The sequence below is a fragment of the Epinephelus lanceolatus genome, chromosome 18 (assembly GCF_041903045.1).
Source record: "Epinephelus lanceolatus isolate andai-2023 chromosome 18, ASM4190304v1, whole genome shotgun sequence".
NCBI lineage: Eukaryota > Metazoa > Chordata > Actinopteri > Perciformes > Serranidae > Epinephelus > Epinephelus lanceolatus.
Genome location: NC_135751.1, coordinates 41086402 through 41105845, shown reverse-complemented (window position 1 = coordinate 41105845; position 19444 = coordinate 41086402). Strand labels below are relative to the sequence as shown.

Below are 19444 nucleotides of genomic sequence, written 5' to 3'. Positions count from 1 at the left end.
TTAAGCTAAATGCTGTTTGGGTGATGGGCTACATGAATGGTTCAATAATGTTTTGACAGATGGAAACAGATTTTATTATTTATTTATTTTTTTATTTTATTTTTGTGACTCATGCATGACAGCATACAGTATCCTCACACTGATTATTAAGTCGTCAGATACAGCCTCTGAACCTGCTGGGTATTTAATAAAGCACCATTTTTGTATGTATAAACAAGTTCTTAAGGAGGCATCCCAACGCTTTGTAAGGCAACTATCCATTATTTGGTAATGACTTTAGTTGTTCTTTTATCCCAGACATGTTAGGATGTCACATACCTTGACATGTTTCGGTGGTGTGACGGTTGTGATGCGTCTTTACCAGTTGATCTGTCAATCAGCTGATAAAGACGCATCACAACCACCACCAAGTGACACTTCTGAGGAAGGCGGAAGTTTCCACCGAAACATGTCAAGGTAACATCCTAACATGTCTGAGATAAAAGAACAACTAAAGTCATTATCAGAAACTAAAGACATAATGAACACCATTCAACTATCCATTATTTGGGTTTTGGGAGGATGAACAGTGACAGTAGGTTTATCTACAAGTTATGATTTATTCTGAACATCTGGATCATCAATAAGAGCCTGTCAGTGGTTCTCACATCATGCTCAGCTGAAAATGTTCCTGCTGTGCTATCAGAGCATCATGGTGCTTGTGGGAGCTCTGGAAGAACTCCTTCCCCCTCTGCAGGTTCTGGTCTGACAGAAAGCGCTCTACCAGAGTCCGCTGAATGGCTCTACGTTCGCAGACTCTGTGGTGAACGGTGTGACTCACATTTCTCAGAGGCTCCACTATGAGCAGCCCACTGGAGCCGGGGCTGGACACTGCAGACACTTTAACCTGTGGACAGAGGGACAGATCATGGGCTGATTTGTGACATGTTTCCATGCTTGGACATGCTGCAACTTTAAAGTCCTGACTGGAAATATTTTGCAAAACTTCACACAAAGCTGAAGTAAAATATGTGTCAGTTTATTAGGAACACCTAGTTGAAACGAATGAAGTCTAAAACTGTCGTACTGCAGTGTATGCTGCCATCATAGTTCTAATTTTTCAGGTAGGGCTGTATGAGGTGCTGATCCACAGTCAGTGTATCACTGACAGCAGATGGCAGTTGGCACGCCTGCAGTTTGGAGAACAAGTCAGGACTAGCACCACAGAAGCTAAGCAATGTACTGCTGTTAACAGGGGCAGCAGCAAAATGTATTTTAGTCACCTAAAAAATCAATATCACTTTAAGTGTATGTTATATTTAGAATATTTTCACAGGTGGATTACTAATCGGGCCTAACAGCCACAGGCCTGGGGGTCCACCTGGCCTTCACCTGCAAAATGACACTCGAATACACATGTACCTACCAGGAAGAGACTCGAAATGACCACAGAGAGACACAATAAGTCCACAAAGAGACAAAAAACAACTGCAAAGAGATACAAAGCTGCTGCAATAGGACCCACAACGAGTACAGAATGAGGCAAAACAATCGCAAAGAGAAACAAAACGACTACAGAGATGCCAAGCAGCTACAAAGAGACTCAAAAAGAGACAAAATGACAACAAAGAGATACAAAATGACTACAGAGATGCAAAGCAGCTACAAAGAGACTCAAAAAGAGACACAATATGACAACAAAGAGATGCAAAACAACTACAGAGATGCAAAGCAGCTACAAAGAGACTCAAAAAGAGACAATATGACAACAGAGATACAAAACGACTACAGAGATGCAAAGCAGCTACAAAGAGACTCAAAAAGAGACAATATGACAACAAAGAGATGCAAAACGACTACAGAGATGCAAAGCAGCTACAAAGAGACTCAAAAAGAGACACAAAATGACAACAAAGAGATACAAAACGACTACTGAGATGCAAAGCAGCTACAAAGAGACTCAAAAAGAGACAATATGACAACAAAGAGATACAAAATGACTACAGAGATGCAAAGCAGCTACAAAGAGACTCAAAAAGAGACACAAAATGACAACAAAGAGATGCAAAATGACTACAGAGATGCAAAGCAGCTACAAAGAGACTCAAAAAGAGACAATATGACAACAAAGAGATGCAAAACGACTACAGAGATGCAAAGCAGCTACAAAGAGACTCAAAAAGAGACACAAAATGACAACAAAGAGATACAAAACGACTACAGAGATGCAAAGCAGCTACAAAGAGACTCAAAAAGAGACAATATGACAACAAAGAGATGCAAAACGACTACAGAGATGCAAAGCAGCTACAAAGAGACTCAAAAAGAGACAATATGACAACAAAGAGATGCAAAACGACTGCAAGAGGACTCAAAACAACTACGGAAAGGGGCAAATCAATCACAAGGAGACACAAAATGACCACAAAGAGATGCAAAGCAACTACAGAGAGATACAGAGTGATACTGATTTTTTTTTTTTTTTAAGTATGTTTTGTTGCTGCCCCCATCAACAGCAGGACATTACTCTGATTAGTAGAGGTACTTCTGCCTGCTTCTCTGAACTGTAGGCGTGTCAGCCACCTCATACTGTGGGTAAAACACTATGGTTATAATGTATAATGACTGTATAATTGTTTGGGAGGATGCAGTTTGTGGTGCTGTTGGACTGAACTGTGTTGTATTGAGAGGTGATCCAAATATTTTGTCAGTATATATCAATGGTTTTTTTTATGATACCTGAGTTCGTGTTCTGAGTTAACAAATGATAGACAGTGGCCAAAAGATATCAGGTTAATGCTCATGAGTCATAACACAGCAGGATGACTCCTTCCCATCTGTATTATGTTCATTTATTATCAGTCAAGTACCTCGTGTTCACAATTTATAGCTGCTCCTGCAGACAGCACTCTACTGACCTCTGGTGGTCAATTTGGTTATTCTCTATGGCTCCCTGACTGCAGGGATGACACCAGAGCTGTTGCCTGTGAACTGAATGTTCATTTCACTGCCATAACTGGTCTCCAATGACGTGTCCGTGAATTTGACAGTACATCCAACCAGCCTCACAACAACACAAGTCAGTTACGATGACGAACTATTGTCAGGACCCTGGTGAGGATGATGTGCATGCAGATGAGCTTCCCCTGAGATGGTTTATGAGGGTTTATGCAGAAATTCTTTGGTTGTGCAAACAAGTTATTACATTGGGATTTTGGGTGGCTGATCTCAGACGATCTTGCAGGTGAAGACGCTGGATGTGGAGGTCCTGGTGGAGCTGCTGTTGGGAGGCCAGTTGGATGTATTGCCAAATTCCCAGAAATGACATTGGAGATGTCTTATGGTCGTGAAATGAACATTCAGTTAAAGGGCAACAGATCTGGTCAAATCTGTCACCAAAATTTTGGAAAAATATATCTATTGACTGCATTAAAAAAATCATAGATCTTCAACTTAAACCTGTCCCAGCTGGCACGCGACCAATGTTCAACGCTGAAATGTGATGGATTGATGTCAGTTGTTGTGTCCAAATTAAAACAACATTGAAATAACGTTTAATTCGGATGGTTGTAAAAAGGTGAACAAAATTCTCATAAATCAACATTGAAACTGAAAGATCTGTTTCAGCATTAAAACAATATTGAAACAACACTGCAAAATCAACGTTGATTCATCTTTCAAAATGAAAACTGGAAAAAAATAAATAAATCTTCGTACAGTATATCAAATTGAAAATGTTGTTATAAGAGAGCATAGCTGTACCGTTTTGACCAGATATTCTCTGTAGGCCTTCAGCAGGGGGTCAACACGATGCAGGTAGTCCAGACTTAAGACTTCTCCACCTGATGGGTCGAACAGACGCTTCCAGTGGAGTAGGATGTGGATGTGGAGAGCAGCTCCGTTCATCCATTGCTTCACCTGCACACAAAAGGTACAAGAATGTCTTTACACAAACTCAGTATCATGCTTCATAACCATATGTTTGCCACCTTATTATGTGTGGATATTTAGGCAAATCGGAGAGACAACACTACAGCAGAGCAGGTCCAACAAACCCAGGCTGAAAACAAGAATCATCACATTTCTGGATTAACTAGTGAATCATCCTGGGTTTACTGGGCCAAAAGTGCAACTTACAATTTATTGGATGGTTGCAGTGTAACAGAGGACATCCAGCCAAACAACCCAATTACCACAGTAAATGTTGGCATTGTACGTTTCTTTAAACCACAGATACGTTACATTTGCACGTTACGATGTAGTGGATACATTAAAACTTTACATTTCAACAGGGCTGTGGTTAACATGTGGTCAGGTTTAGCCATAAAAATAACTTGGTTATTGTGAGGAAAAAATCATGCTCTGGCTTAAAATGCACAGTTTTGGTGGCACAATCCTGGCAAGAATTGCAGTGATGTCTCAGTAAAAAATAACCCACTGTTTGTGGCACTATCCTTGATGGAAACACAGCAACGGGTCACTAAAAAACAACGACGTTTGGTGTTTAAGAAGATGACTAAAAGACTAAAAGACTAGCATGATTAGATACAGATTTTTCTGATGTGATGTGAACAACACAATCGGCAAAAAAATGTTCACATTGACCATTTCTGCAAACAACAGATACACTACATTTGAACATTATTATGTGGAAGATACTCTCCCAAAAAAATCTTAGGAAAAGATCATGTTTTGGTGACACAAAAGCTGCTGGAAAAGCAGTGACGGGTTGGAGACGAACACCCAGATTTAGTGCTGTAAATGCCGCTGGGAAATGACACGATGTGCTGCTAAAAACACACAGATTCAGTGCCACAAACACTGGTAGAAACACCGCAATGGGTCACAAAATACAAACTCCTTTGTTTTGAAAGGAGGTTAAGCAATTGGTCAGAGCCTCCTTTAGAGATAGGGTAAGGAGCTCAGAAATCTGGAGGGAGCTCGGAATAGAGCCGCTGCTCCTTCCCGTCAAATAAGGGTCAGTTGAGGTGGTTCAACATCTGATCAGGATCCTCCTGGGCGCCTCCTGTTAGAGGTGTTCCAGGCACGTCCAGTTGGTAGGAGGCCCCGGGGCAGACCCAGAACACGCTGCAGGGATTATATATCTCATCTGGCCTGGGAACGCCTTGGGGTCCTCCAGGAGGAGCTGGAAAGAGTTGCTGGGGAGAGGGACGTCTGGGGTGCTCTGCTTGGCCTGCTGCCTCTGCGACCTGGCTTCAGATAAACAGTCAAGAATGAACGCATGGATTGATGGATGTTTTTGTTTGTTGGTCTCGAATAGTGGTCTGCAGCTTGGCAGGTGACACGCCATCCACCATTCCCTCCACCTCTTGATAAAGGAGTCAGCTCATATACTACATCACTTCAAAAACCACTGATATTTATGTATAAAACGTCCAAATGTTAACGTATTCATAGTTTACACTAACATGCAATGCCAACATTTTCCTCTGGCGACTGAGCTGAGCCCAACATTTATAAGTAGCGACACAATTGTACCAACGTTAATAAGTTGTGAAAGAAGCCGTATTAACAGATGTAAAAGCACCATTTAAAATATTATTTGTAATTCTGTCGTTGCTTTGTATCAACGACAAAGCCAACCCCGGCAGAGCTGAGAGCGCTCCACTCCGGTGACATCATCGTCTCGTAGAAATCCATCAGCTCAGATCGCAGCTTCTTCTCTGATGTCTTCAGCAGTGCTGCCATCTTGTGCTGGTCGTTGGCTGCACCAGGAACCTGCCACAGTAGATGATGTTTAAGTTGAATCATCATATCTTCAGACTCTCATTACAATATGTATTTTGCTGTCTGCACAGTGCAGTGCAATACAAGAACGATACAGTTTTACATCTCAACATCTTTGGAGACTGTGTGAAGACAGTTCTGCATGTGCAGGTAAAATGCTGCAGGATATTTACCATTTTGTGTGCTTTAAGAATACTTTACTATTACTATTACTGTTACTAATTACCAGTCACCTGTTTGAGAAACTCGCTGGCGATGGAGCTGATGTCCGACCTGGTGTCAGCCCCGAACATCCTGCGTATGGGGTCCGGAGGTGAGGGGTGAGCCTCAGGACTCCTCGAGCCCAGTGCAGCCATCTGGTGATGGGCTAACATCTCAAACAGGACTGAGAGGGCAAGTGCAACAACGCCCACACCCCCATAAGTCACCTGCAGGATCAACACACACAGAAAATTATATGTCATCCTTTGGACATGATTAAAATCTTTTAGACACAGCAGTTGCAGAATTGTTGGTGATATGCAAATTTATTTAGGAGTGCAAATACTTCTTGTCTGCACTATACAAACAGCCCAGTCGCCAGAAGAGAACGTTGGCATTGTACATTTCAACAAACCACAGATATGTTCAATAAAAGCTACACCAATGCAGGTCTAAAAAGATTTTAAGGTTTTAAGATGTCTTTTTCCTGAATCAGAGAGTCTGACGTCCTCTGGGAGGCTGTTTCAGAGACGAGGGCCAACAACAGAGAACGCAGCATCACTGTACTGTTTAGTTCTACTCTGGGGGACATTCAGTGGACCAGAGGAGGATCTTAGAGATCTAGAGGGAATGTATTTGACCAACATATCAGATAAACAGTCAGGAGCCAGTCCATGAAGAGAGTTCGGTCCTGTTTATACGACAATGATTTCAACCAAAAACCCTAAACTTTAGTTGCGTTTTGGCAGCGGCGTTTTGGATGCCTGAAAGCGTTTTGAAAACAGGTTCCAGAGTGCAATTTTTTGGAAACAGCACTGTCTCCATTGTCATTTAAAACTTGCAACATGCAGTTCCTTTGAACTTTGACTTTCCGCATATGCTTATTACGGTGCCAGTCACTAGGCATGCGCAAGAAAGTCGACCGTCACAACAACAATGGTGGACTCCCGAGCTCTGTTTGTGCTGCTCACCCTGTTGAATTTATCAACGCTTCTCCGGCAAAGTGTAGCTTTACTGTAGCAACTTCACCTCGCCAAAGTCACATCCCCAGCTACTGGCCTGGCATGTATACTGCAGCACTTTGGTCATTTTTGCAGATCTGTGTGCATGGGGATTGTTATAAAAACATTAGTCTCTATATACAGACTCTACATTCAGTGAATGTAGAGTCTGTAGGCAAACCCCGGAGATCTTGCCTCCAGAAGAAGAGCGGAAGAGCCCTGGTTTCCGGTTGTAGGCTGCTTGTAGTCCGTGTGATATTGACCAATCACGTTTAAGCCGGCTGCAGTTGTCGCCAGGTTAAACGGTCCGTGCAGTGAACTAACGAGGCGGAACATAATTGGCGTCACTGCAAACTCAGAATCTATCACAATGCTTCAGCATATTTACTTAAATATAAACGGTAGTCGGAAACGGAAATTCGCCTCCTCTGCCCAAATCAAACCAGAATGCCAAAAAATTGGGGGTCTGCCCCCAGAGGCTGTATCGCCGTCTGCCGGAAGTCAGACGCCGAATACAGCCGATGGGTTCCGAGAATGTCAAAACGTTGACGCCTGAACATGGAACTTTTTTCAAAATGAAAATGAGAAATGATTCCAGGGGATTGTTTTTGTGTAAACATGGCCTTAAAAACCAGAAGCAAAATTTTTAAATGAACGGGAAGCCAATAAAGAGCCTTTAAAACCGGAGTAATGTGTTCTCGATTTTTAGTCTTGGTTAGTAGACGTGCCGCTGGATTTTGGATCATCTGCAGTTTGTTTAAAAGTTTCTTCGAGAGGTCTGAGATCGAGGCATTAGAGTTGTCTAGTCTGCTGGAGATAAAAGCATCTTTATATAAAAGAGGTTGCACACTGGCAATAATTCTGAGATGAAAAAATGAATTTTGGTGATGTTTCTTACTTGGGGGTCAAAACACAAGTCACAATCAAAGCTGACACCAAGGTTCTTTATTTCATGCTCTTTGTTCACAGCCAGCTTTTGTAAATGAGTATTGAATTGAAATTGCTCTTCCTTTGATCAAATGAATAGAACCTCGATTTTGTCCCTAATCAATTGTAAAAAAAAATATGGGACATCCACATATTAATTTTGTCAATACAACAAGACAGTTTTTCAACTGAGCTTGTATCATCTGAACAGAATGATATGTAAAGCTGAGTATCGTCAGCATAGGAGTGGAGATTATTCATTTATTTATTCTGGCGACTGGGTTGATATAAACACTACGGAGAATAATTAAATCGAACAAAATGAGCCCCTCCCCCATGGCTATGGGTAGTTTTTGTCTAGTTTCTATCCATGTGTAGAAATGCACTTTCTTGCATTGCACATTAGAGGCATCATCAGTATATTTACAGATCTTCGGACACCAGTCACATACGTAAGTGGAGACGAGGTGTTAAAGTCTTTAGCTGTGAAGAATCCTGCCACTCAAACTTTTAAGAAAACACCTCTCTATATTCCATAATGTTGCGGCATGATTAATGGGAACTCTGTAGAACTTGTCCACCAGGGTTATGCAGGACGAGGGTATAGTGACACATGATGGATGTAAACCAAACACCAGTACGATCTGACCGTGCTGTTTCCTCCGAAGAGGGTGTGGAGGTCATGGTCGAAGGCCAGCCTCTGCTGCCGGGTCATAGCGCTCTGCAGGGTGGAGTACTGCTGCTCCAGAGCCCAGGAGGAGTTCAGGGACAGCAGGGAGGCCAGCGAGGCGTCCAGGGAGGCATCAGGAACCAGGCCTGCGTGGCTGGACAGTTACAACACTGGGTTGGACTAATGAGGTCGAAATTTCATATATTAAACAGGCTCAGTTTACTCAAAGACATTTTAAACACACTACCAGGGATAGGTGTTCAGTTTGCTGCCTCTTTGCATACCTGGCAGTGTCGTAGAGACAATCTACGGTCTTTGGAGATGTACTGCACTGTATTCCCATCTCAGCGTCCAGAAAGACTTTTAACACGACAACTGAAACTGGTGTGAAAATGCAAAACTACAGCAGACTGTTCAGCAGGAAATCAACAGCGTGGTCAAGCTACAGTCACTGGGTACAAAGTCTAGACACACACAGACACACACACACACACATGGCAAACAAACTGCTCAAATACAGAGATACTCATACATATAGTCAGGGCTGGAAATTACACCAGACAACCAAATGCCCGTAAAATATGGCAGTGGCTGCAAGATCAAAAAAAAACAATGGTAATCTATTGAGTGGCTGGTAGATTTTGGAATCCACAGGCCACAGTGGCGGGTGGACAAAAAAGCATTTCCAACCCTGTATACAACACATAACACATTCCAGGATATAAAAAAATCTAATGCCAACAATCTGCTTTAAGGTCGAGGTTAGAAAAAGGTTCTATCTAGTCTATTTTGGGACATCATTGGAACAAAAGGTCCTCATAAAATCTAAATATTTGACAGGTTAGGTTGGCTGTGGGAATAAAATGCAGGTAGAAAACAAAAAGTTTAGGACTTGCCACAATTTTCCTCTTCAACATGTTCCAAAATTAAACATTTTGGCACTGGAGAAAAGGAAAACAAATCAGCTGGAAAATTCAATTGTTTCTACAATGTTACTGTGTGGCATAATACTTTGAGCGAAAGCCTTTACTTGATCTAAAATATTAAAATAATTATTTGTCATTTTGATAAAAGTGCTTACACTGGTTAAAGTGTGAGCAGTATGTTGGCAGAGCAGCAGCTGCAGAAATAGAGAGCTGCGAGGATGATGTCTTCTTTGTAGGGTGATGTTGAAGTTAACGTCAATCTGGTTCCCTTGACAAAAATCCAGTGGGATTTTTCCACTGGATTTTGGACTGTTGCAGAAAATATTTTCTATTTTCTATTATTTTTAAACATTTTCACGTTTTGTTCAGCAAGATAATCTTCACACATCAACCTCACTTTTATGATCTTTGAAGCCTAAATGCAATCTGCACAAGTTGAAAGCTAACGTTAGGCTATAAATGAACTACACTAGGGTCACATGATTTGACACACCAACACATGCTCACTCTGAACTCATCACATGTCCATGTTTGCTCATGGACTTTCCACGTCCACATATGACGTCCAAGGTACCCTGGGTGTGTTGGTTGTTGACGTTCTGGGACGCCGTGTCAACTTCAGCCTGTTACATGCATTGTCTGTTTTCAAAATAAAAGCACTTTGTCGTTAACAACAAAAGCATGTGGTTGGGTTTAGGAAATAAAAACAGGGTTTGGCTTTAGAATCTTACAGTTGGTGGACACCGCTCTCTCTGGTGAAAGTCTGTGTTTGTTGGACTCATTCACCACCCCTCCCGCCTGCCTCAGTCGGACTGTGCCGCCTTCATTTTCGTTCTTGTTCTGCCGCGTTTCCCCCTGATGCCGCCATGCGCCCTTAAACTATAACGCCAACCGGCCGTGTATCATGCCAAAGTTAAATTATGCCTTTTTTTTTTTTTTTGTTGGTTTCTGATGCTGCAAGTCACTGGCCAAGTGCCAGGTTTCGACGACTTTTGAGACAATAATAAAGTCCCAGTGTCTTTAAACAAGTACTTCCTAATTAACGGTGTCTTAGCTTGTCACTGTTGCTAAAATTGGTCAAATTTGTTGCTATATCAAAGTACAAATATTATTTATCACTAATAATTAAGTTTCAACCATAAAATGTGATCAGGTTTTGGACTTTTCCGATTTTGGGTCAGGGTTCACTGCAGACTGATGGCACAAAAAAGACTCAAGCGGTCTAAGTTATGAATGAAGCATAAGATCCAGTGAATCCAGTAATGTGCTCATATGAGGTTACAGGGTCTCAGGAGGATTTTCTTTGTTTGTTTGAGCTGTGTAACGGAGTGTATTTACTTTTCTGATTATGCTGTTTGTAATTGTAACGGTCTGCTGATGTCTGTGGCCAAAGGACATAAACCTCCCACCTCCTGTTTGTCAGTTAGTGTCTGAGTAAATATAAAACTAATAATTCTAGTTTTTGTTTGTTCCTGTTAGAACGAGTACCTGAGGGTGTGTGTTTGTGACTGTGTGTGTTTCTCACCCTGCACCCTGGACAGTGTGTCGGTGACTCTGGACAAAACCACGTGTTAAGCACAGTGATGTTGAAGTGTAACTAGACATAAAGTTTCAACATATATTTTACTTAATAATGTACACATAATACAGTGTTAAATATCTAACTGCAACATTTATTCTGCCAACTGGGTTGCCATTATGTAAACGCCTCATTTTCATGCCTATAGGCAATGCTCTGTAAACGCTGTGGGCCAATCTCCACTACAAACAATGACCACAAACAAAGAAGAGAAAGGAGAAGAAGCTCATGGTCCCGCCCCTGAGTGTAATGCTACATGTCTGTGTGGTTTTTGGCAGAAGCAGCAGTTTACTGTCTCCATCCAGAGTCTGAGCGGGACAAAATGGCGCTGAGAGCTGCACTGAGGAACAAGTGCGGCCTGTCAGGTACGTCTGCATGTTGATATCACTCTAACAGAATGTCTTTAGTACAGTGGAAACCTCTGATAGTGATCATGTCTGTTGATCTCAATAAGCAGATGAATATTATAACAGATTCTTTTTATTTTTATTTATTTATCATGCAAATTACCATCTAATTAACATTTATTTTTATTTTATTTGATGTTTATTTGTATAGGAACAATGCAAGACACAAACTGCAATACATAATTAGCACCATAGAACAGGAAGCAAATTATCCATGACTGCATAACAGATTCCTCTTCAAAAAGTGCTTCAGTTTGAGTTTAAAGTGACTGAAATCAGGATCCAGCTTGAGTTCTGTAGGTAAAGAATTCCAAATGTTAATTCCACGGACAGAAAAAGCTGTTTGTCCAAATGAGGATTTACGCGAGGGAACCTTACAGTTCCCACTGGCTGCTCCACGTGTTACTGAGCCTGAAGCTCTAAGTGGAACCACAAGGTCACTGAGCACCTGGGGAGCCTGATTATGTAGGCGTTTATGGATGAGTTTGAAATTGGCAAAATTAATGAAATTATCTTAGTATATTTAGTTTCTGAACAACATGGCAGTGATGTGGTCTTATTGGTTTCCTGTCCAAAATTTTAATTGCTCTCTTGTATATCATCATAAGAGGCTCAGTTATTGTAGATGCTGCCTGTGACTAAGAGATCACACAGTAACTTAAATGTGGAGAAAGTCATTAGCATGCATGAAACTGTTTGCAGCATGAAATGGGAGACAGTCTTTGATAAGTCTAAATGTATGAAAGTTAATGTATAGGCTAAACAGGAGCGGACCAAGAACAGACAACATTTGTACATTTATGAAATGAATATAAAGTAATGAAACTGACTGTTTGACTGACTGCAGTGCGTGCAGGTCTTCTCTCCCAGTGGTCTTCCTGCAGCAGTCATGGCAGAGTGTGTGCGTCTCCTGTCCTCGTCACTCAGCAGAGGAACAACTCCACCTCACCAAAGATCAAAGTGGATTTTGACCGTAGCACAGGTAGATATTTTGGCATCAGTGCGTCTTCTGTATCATCATAATGTGTTAAAAACACTGTCGACACTTTTTTGCCTGTCTCTTTGATGAGAGGGAGAACTACAGCTACTTTGGTTGTGGTTCAGTGTGACGTCAGCTGGCGTCATTACCGACGACAGACCTGTGTAAAGGCTTTATGGGGAGTCACAGCTGAAAGATGAGCCTCTCTGTGTCTCTGTAGGTGTGGCGGTGATGCGCTTTCAGAGTCCGCCGGTGAACAGCCTCAGTTTAGATTTCCTCACAGAGTTCTGCATCGGTTTGGAGAAGCTGGAAACGGACAAGAGCTGCCGAGGCCTCATCATCACCTCGGTACAGTAAAACCTCATCATCTAAAGCAGGAGAACCTTTGTGCAAAGCTCCAGTGTGAGGATTTAGGGGGACACATTGGCAGAAATGGAATAAAATAAGAATGTTTTCTTTAAAATACATTGCATGCACAATTATTAGGCAAGGGAGCATTTTGGCCTTATCGTCATTTTCATGCATATTCTCCAAGCTACATAAACTTGAATGCTAACTAGATTTAAACATTATCAGCTGATGTGTATTTGTGTAATGAGGGAGGGTGTGGCCTAAAGTGATCAACCCCCTATATCAAGGTGTGCATTATTGTTGGTCTTTACCCCAGACAAAATCAGCCAAAAAAGAGATTTAACAGACTCTGAAAAGTCAGAATTTGTAAAATGCCTTTCGGAGGGATGCAGCACTCATCTAGCTCAGTAGCTAAGCTACTGAGGCGTGATCACCGAACAATCAAACGTTCTGCGGCAAATAGTCAACAAGGTCGCAAGAAACGTGTGGGGGAAAAAAATTAACTGCTAAAGACTTGAGAGGAATTAAACGTGTCCAGAAATACAAGGTGTTCAGTGCTCAGAGACACGGCCCAGGTAAGGAAGGCTGAAACACAACCACCACTCAACAAGACTCATTAGTTAGACTGGCCAAGAAATATCTGAAGACAGATGAGCTAGTTGGACCTTTTCGGGTTGAAGATGGACTTAAAATCAACTCCCAAACCTGCTGCCAGTTTTTAGAAGATACTTTCTTCAAGCTGTGGTACAGGGAAAGGGCTACACCATTCAAGAAGGTCATAATTTTTATGCAGGAAATTAAACTGACAGTTTATCCTTTGTGTGTGTGTTGTTTCGATCCAGAGCCAGCCCAAGGTGTTCTCAGCCGGGCTGGACGTCATGGAAATGTACGGGAAGAGTCCAGAGCACTATAGAGAGTTCTGGAGAGCCGTTCAGGAGATGTGGCTGAAACTCTACGGCTCCAACATGGTCACTATCGCTGCAATCAATGTACGTATAAACCCCTCACCACCACCACCACCACCACCACCACCACCATCACCATCCACTGGTAGTCACTGTGGTTGAAGGACAACTCAACCATCATCAGCAGATAAATAAAACAAACGTTTTGCAGATTGTGCCTTAGCCGACCTCGTCACTCCTCCCACAGGGTTCCAGTCCTGCAGGTGGCTGTCTGATGTCAATGACATGTGACTACAGGATAATGGCTGACAACCCTCGTTACACTATCGGCCTCAATGAGACGCTGTTGGGCATCGTAGCACCTCCTTGGTATGGAATTGAGTATGACAACAACCGATAGTGTTGGAAACCCCCTGCACTGTTCCTCCTGACTGACGATCACTGCTGCTGTCTGCAGGTTTAAAGACACCATGTCCAACACGGTGGGCCACCGACAGACGGAGATGGCTCTGGAGTTGGGGCTCCTCTACAACCCCTCAGAGGCCCTGAAGATAGGACTGGTGGACCAGCTGGTACCTGAAGACCAGGTCCTCACCACAGCCACACAGATGATGACCAAGTGGTTGGCTATTCCAGGTATATTAACACCTCTAAAAACATAATCACATTAACGGGATAGTTCTTATTATTGTAAAGTGGATTTGTATGAGGTACTCAACCACAGTCAGTGTATTACCTACAGTATGTGGCGGTCGGCTTGCTTCCAGTTTGGAGAAGCAGACAGGAGCATCGTCACAGAAACTAAGTAATATCCTGCTGTGGACGGGGGCAACAGCAAAATGTATTTTAGGCACCTAAAATATCCTTATCAGTTTAAGTGTACTTTATTTTTAGAATATTTTAACTGCATTACCTTACTGTCAGACTGCGATTTCCAACGGGAACGCTCTCTTCAAAGCCTCCAGACATCTTCAACAAAAACAGTAATTTTACCCAGCAGAGCAGAGGAGTTACTGGCATTCTGCTGCCTCAATGACTGTAGACTGTCCTATCTAAGAAAAACAAAAATGCCCAAAAACGATCATAAAAAAAAAAGAAAGAAAAGACAATGCTGTCTGACATCAAGGTTAAGGTGGTAAAAAATATTCAAAATAGAGCGAACATTTAAACTGATATTGATGTTTTTGTCTCCAACCCAGGGGTAGCTGTGGCTGGGGGCATTATATTTTTGACGTCTGTCTGGCCATCCCATTCTAGTGAACGTCATATCTCTGGGATGCAATGGGAATTTCTTCAAGTTTGGCACAAACTCTCACTTTGCATCAAGAATAAACAGATCAGGTTTTGGTGTCAAAGGTCAAGGTTAATGTGACCTCATCTGTCGCATTCTCCTGAATACAGTATCTTAAGAACACCTTGAGGGAATTTCCTCAAATTTGGCACAAATGTCCAATTGAAACATCCTTAATGATGAACTGGCTAGATTTTTGGGGTCATAGGTCAAAGGTCAAGGTCACTGTGACCTCATCTGTCTCATCTGTGTACACGTGATATCTCAAAAACAGCTCAAGGGTTTCTGTTTTTTGTTTTTTCAACTTTGGCACAAATGTCCATTTGGATTCAATAATGAGATGATCAGTATTTGGTGGTTGAATGTCAAAGGTCAAGGTCACTGTGACCTCATCTGTCTCATCCTTGTACACATGATAGCTCAAAAATAGCTCAATGGTTTTTTTGGGGGGGGTTTCTTTCAAATTTGGCACAAATGTCCATTTGGATTCAAAGATGATATGATCGGAGTTTTGGTAGTTGAATGTCAAAGGTCAAGGTCACTGTGACCTCACAAAATATGGCTTTGGTCATAACTCAAGAACTGATGCGCTAATTGTGACAAAACATCACACTAATGTCTAACAGGATATAATAATGAGGTGATTAAATTTTCATATCCTAAAGGTCAAAGGTCAGCGTCACTGTGACATCAAAATGTTCTGCATAAAACACTTTTCTGTCCATTACTCATCGTCATATCTCAGGAACAGAAGGGGAGACATTTGTCAGATACTGAATTGGTGACTCTAATCTTGGGTGTAGTCTTGGCTTTGACAGACATGGATGTCAACTGTCAGAGAAACTTTACTGGTGCGGTGAGGCATTCAACCGCTGTTGTTTAGATTGTTAAGATACGTTTTGCTGCTGCCCCCCTCCACAGCAGTGCATTGCTTAGCATTTGTGGCGATACTCCCACCTGCTTCTCCAAACTGGGGGCGTACCGATCGCCATCTACTGAAGGTAACACGCTAACTGTGGATAAAAACCTCACATGACCCCACTTCAAAAAATTCCAAACTATAGATAGATATCACAGAACCAGTTCACCCACATTTTCACCTGTAGTGCTTCGGCTTAATCTCGACGCAGACATTGTTGTTAAGTGTTCTCCACTCTCTCAGTCACAGGTCAGACTCAGGTTGATGCTACCAATCCAATCACCAGTACCAGCATTAAGAAAAACAAATTAAACTTTTAGAATCTGTGAACTGAACTGTTGATGTGTCCACCTTACAGACCACGCCAGACACCTCACCAAGTTCATGATGAGGAAGCCGACCATCGTCAAACTGACGTCCAACAGAGAGGCCGACATCCAACAGTTTGTCGACTTCATCACTAAAGACTCCATTCAGCAGTCGCTCGGCATGTATATGGAGATGCTGAAGAAGAGACGAGGATAGAGAAGACAAGGAAATGACTCACGTGTACAAACGTAAAGGAGACTTTGTCGCATGTGTTGAAATCACATCCACTTAGCTGTGCTAGATCCTTGAATGCAGCTCTCTGCAGCTCATCTTCATGACAGTGGATGTAAACCAATGCTCCAGTGACAAATAAATCTTTTTTCTATCCAAATTTCTGAGTATTTAAGTTCAATTCTTTAATTAATTACAGTTTACTTTTAAAATGTTCTGCCTTTTTTTAAATAAATATTTATTAAGCTAGTTAGCTTGACATGCTAACATTTGAAGTTTACATCAAGCACCAGACTTTTCCTCATGTGTTCTTGGTTTTGTAAAATCCAAAGAAATACACCAGCCTTTACACACTGCTCTGGCAAATGGAGGAATCCAAACTGGACAGACCTGCCGTGCCTCGCAACATATCCTCACACAGTCCCTCCAGGAATTAATGCAAATTCAGCCAGTCTTCATAAACTCTGCACGACCTTGCGATTTTGTCCAGTCACCACAACTTTACAGCAACTTTAACTATTTAAAACTAGTAATACTTCAGTGTAGAGCTGTGTGGAGCGATTGATTCGCTCAGCCTCTCATGAGACTACTGCTGTGCCTGGGAGAGAGTCCCACACAGTGACAGGGATAACTGTTAGCACCACACTGCTAACGTCACCCAGTGTTTATTAACAGGTTTGATGACAGCATTTCGTTGTCGGTGTGAGCTGCAGTTAAAAACATCGCTTCTTACTTTATTTGTCTCTCCTGGTTGTTTTTATTCTTTTTCATTTATTTACTTTCTTTTTGTTCTTAGGACTTTAAATCATCTTTTTGTTAGTTTGTTCTGTTTGGTTCGGTTTTCTAATATTTTATTGTCTTATTGTTGCGATTTTCTAGTTTTGCAAAACTTTATGTTCAGTTATTTGTGTTGTCCTTTAAACTGAATCAGAATCAGCTCTATTGGCCAAGCACATGTGCACATACAAGGAATCTGACTTCAGTAAACTTTGCTCTCAGTGTACCAGTGTTGACAATTACTAAAAATTAGACAAAGAAAGTGGAAGTAGAACTAAACTTAATTCAAAATTAAATTAAGTAATATTTACAAGCCCTAAATATGTGTCAAATATACAAAAAGTATACAAGTCTATGAGGTAAAAACAGAGCAAGGATGCAAGTGTTGTTTGACCTGCCACTCTGTGACTGTTAGGAGATCATCAAACGACAGCCTGGGGGAAGAAACTGTCTTTGTGACGGGTGGTTTTGGCGAACAGTGCTCTGTAGCGCCTACCAGAGGGGAGGAGTTTAAACAGATTGTGTCCGGGGTGTGAGGAGTCAGCAGAGATGTTCCCTGCTTGTTTCCTGACCCTTGACCTGTACAGGTCCTCAATAGAGGGAAGATCAGTCCTAATAATCCTCCCTGCATACCTGATTGTCCGTGTCAGTCTGGATTATGGCGGTGTAGAACATAATCAGCAGTTCCTGAGGCAGGTTGAGCTTCCTGAGCTGTCGCAGGAGGTACAGCCTCTGCTGGGCCTTTTTTCCGGACAGTGTCTATGTGGGAGGTCCACCTCAGGTCCCGAGAGATTGTGGTACCCAGAAACCTGAAGGTGTCCACAATAGACACTGTGCTGTTGAGGATGGTGAGGCGGGGCAATGTTGAGGGGCTTCTCCTTAAGTCCACTGTCATCTCCACAGTCTTGAGCGGCATCCGACCGATGACCGTGGTGTCGTCTGCAAACTTCAATTTTGACACCTTTCATAGTGTGGATGCATCATTTCAAACACAAGCGCAACGACTTTCACAAACCACTTAAGACTGGACACAGAGTTTTGTATTGAGTAACTACTACTACTACAACCGCTGTCAAGCTGCTGGAGGCACACCAGGCTGCCTCATCAGTACCGTAGCCTTTTCTCCCTGATGATCACTGTCTCCACAATCCAGTCAGCCTGTTTCATCCTCGTCAAACTCGCTGTTTCCTTCTAAATCTTCATGACGGCTCTGACGAGAGAAAACTTTGGACCAGCAAAGATTTTTTTTCAATCCATTTAAAGGTCCAGTGTCCAGTGTCAGGATTTATAGAGATATATTGGCAGAAATGTTACATAATATTAATAATGTTATGTTTTCTTTAGTGTATCCATTTCAGTTCTGCAACCTGACCACTACATGTCACTAAATCCTGCACTTTTAAAGGAATGAGTGCACCAGCACAGCACCTCAACCAACATGTTTTACACAAATATGACAACAGCACCCTCGAGTGACTTTACTGTCGAATTACATGTGAACTAAGAGAGCTGAGAATCTGTATTACATACTGAGCTCTTCTTTACTTTGAATCAGCTGCTTAGAGGCACAAAAACAACAAGTGATTCATTTCTAACTGATTATGAATTAACTACTTTTCTGTTCCTCCTGAAAGTCAAAGTGAAACTTCACACTGTGTCTCCTTCAACTAAATATTTGTCCTTCTGAACTTACTGTTCACATCCATGTGTCATGACATGGTGCAGAAATAACAATTCACTAACCACATTCAGCCCTTCAGTTTGACAACAAATTTAAGAAGAGACGACATATTTCAATAAAAACATTCAATAATATTTATTTCTTTATTTTATAGTGATGTACAAACAAACAGTCATACTAGTCAAAATGGGAAGAAATAATGAAATCAGTTACAACAGTAAGTAAAATATAATTATAATATTCAGAGTCTGTTTAAACACAACGGGCAGAAAAAATTGTTTATCCGGTTGTCGTCCATGGTCATGGCTGTTAGGTGTGTTTTTATTGGTGCGTGCTGTTTGTGTGATTGGATGTGTAATTTGTGTGTGAATCCTTGAGCTCAGCTTTCTGAGGACGCAAAATGAACGTAAGTGTAAACTGACAATTAAGTTGTATCCTATCATACCATATCGCATCGTATCATATCTCATATTGTATCTCGCATTGTATTGTATCTCATATCGTATTGGATCTTGTAAAGCATCATATCGTATCTTGAATCATATTACATTGTATCGTACTGT

At 41.7% G+C, this 19444-nt stretch overlaps 2 protein-coding genes across 3 annotated transcripts; one reads left to right on the top strand and one right to left on the bottom strand.

The window, feature by feature from the left end:
• Positions 1-78: 78 nt before the first annotated feature.
• On the bottom strand, positions 79-8951 carry LOC117267979 (uncharacterized). Its single transcript, XM_033644075.2, has 6 exons — positions 8811-8951; positions 8506-8680; positions 5961-6155; positions 5584-5718; positions 3742-3897; positions 79-886 (listed from the first exon to the last, which is right to left on the bottom strand). Exons 1-6 carry the CDS (start codon positions 8867-8869, stop codon positions 644-646), a joined length of 963 nt encoding a protein of 320 aa, XP_033499966.1. The 5' UTR covers positions 8870-8951; the 3' UTR covers positions 79-643.
• LOC117267980 (enoyl-CoA delta isomerase 1, mitochondrial-like) lies at positions 8630-16583 on the top strand. 2 transcript variants are annotated; one of them, XM_033644076.2, is made up of 8 exons: positions 8630-8981; positions 11310-11396; positions 12286-12420; positions 12638-12765; positions 13611-13757; positions 13921-14042; positions 14131-14309; positions 16242-16583. In XM_033644076.2, exons 2-8 carry the CDS (start codon positions 11354-11356, stop codon positions 16406-16408), a joined length of 921 nt encoding a protein of 306 aa, XP_033499967.2. In that variant the 5' UTR covers positions 8630-8981; positions 11310-11353; the 3' UTR covers positions 16409-16583. The 2 variants fall into 2 exon arrangements, with proteins under 2 accessions (XP_033499967.2, XP_033499969.2); XM_033644078.2 differs by lacking the exon at positions 8630-8981 and having other exon boundaries at positions 11321-11396; positions 12295-12420.
• The last annotated feature ends 2861 nt before the right edge of the window (positions 16584-19444 follow it).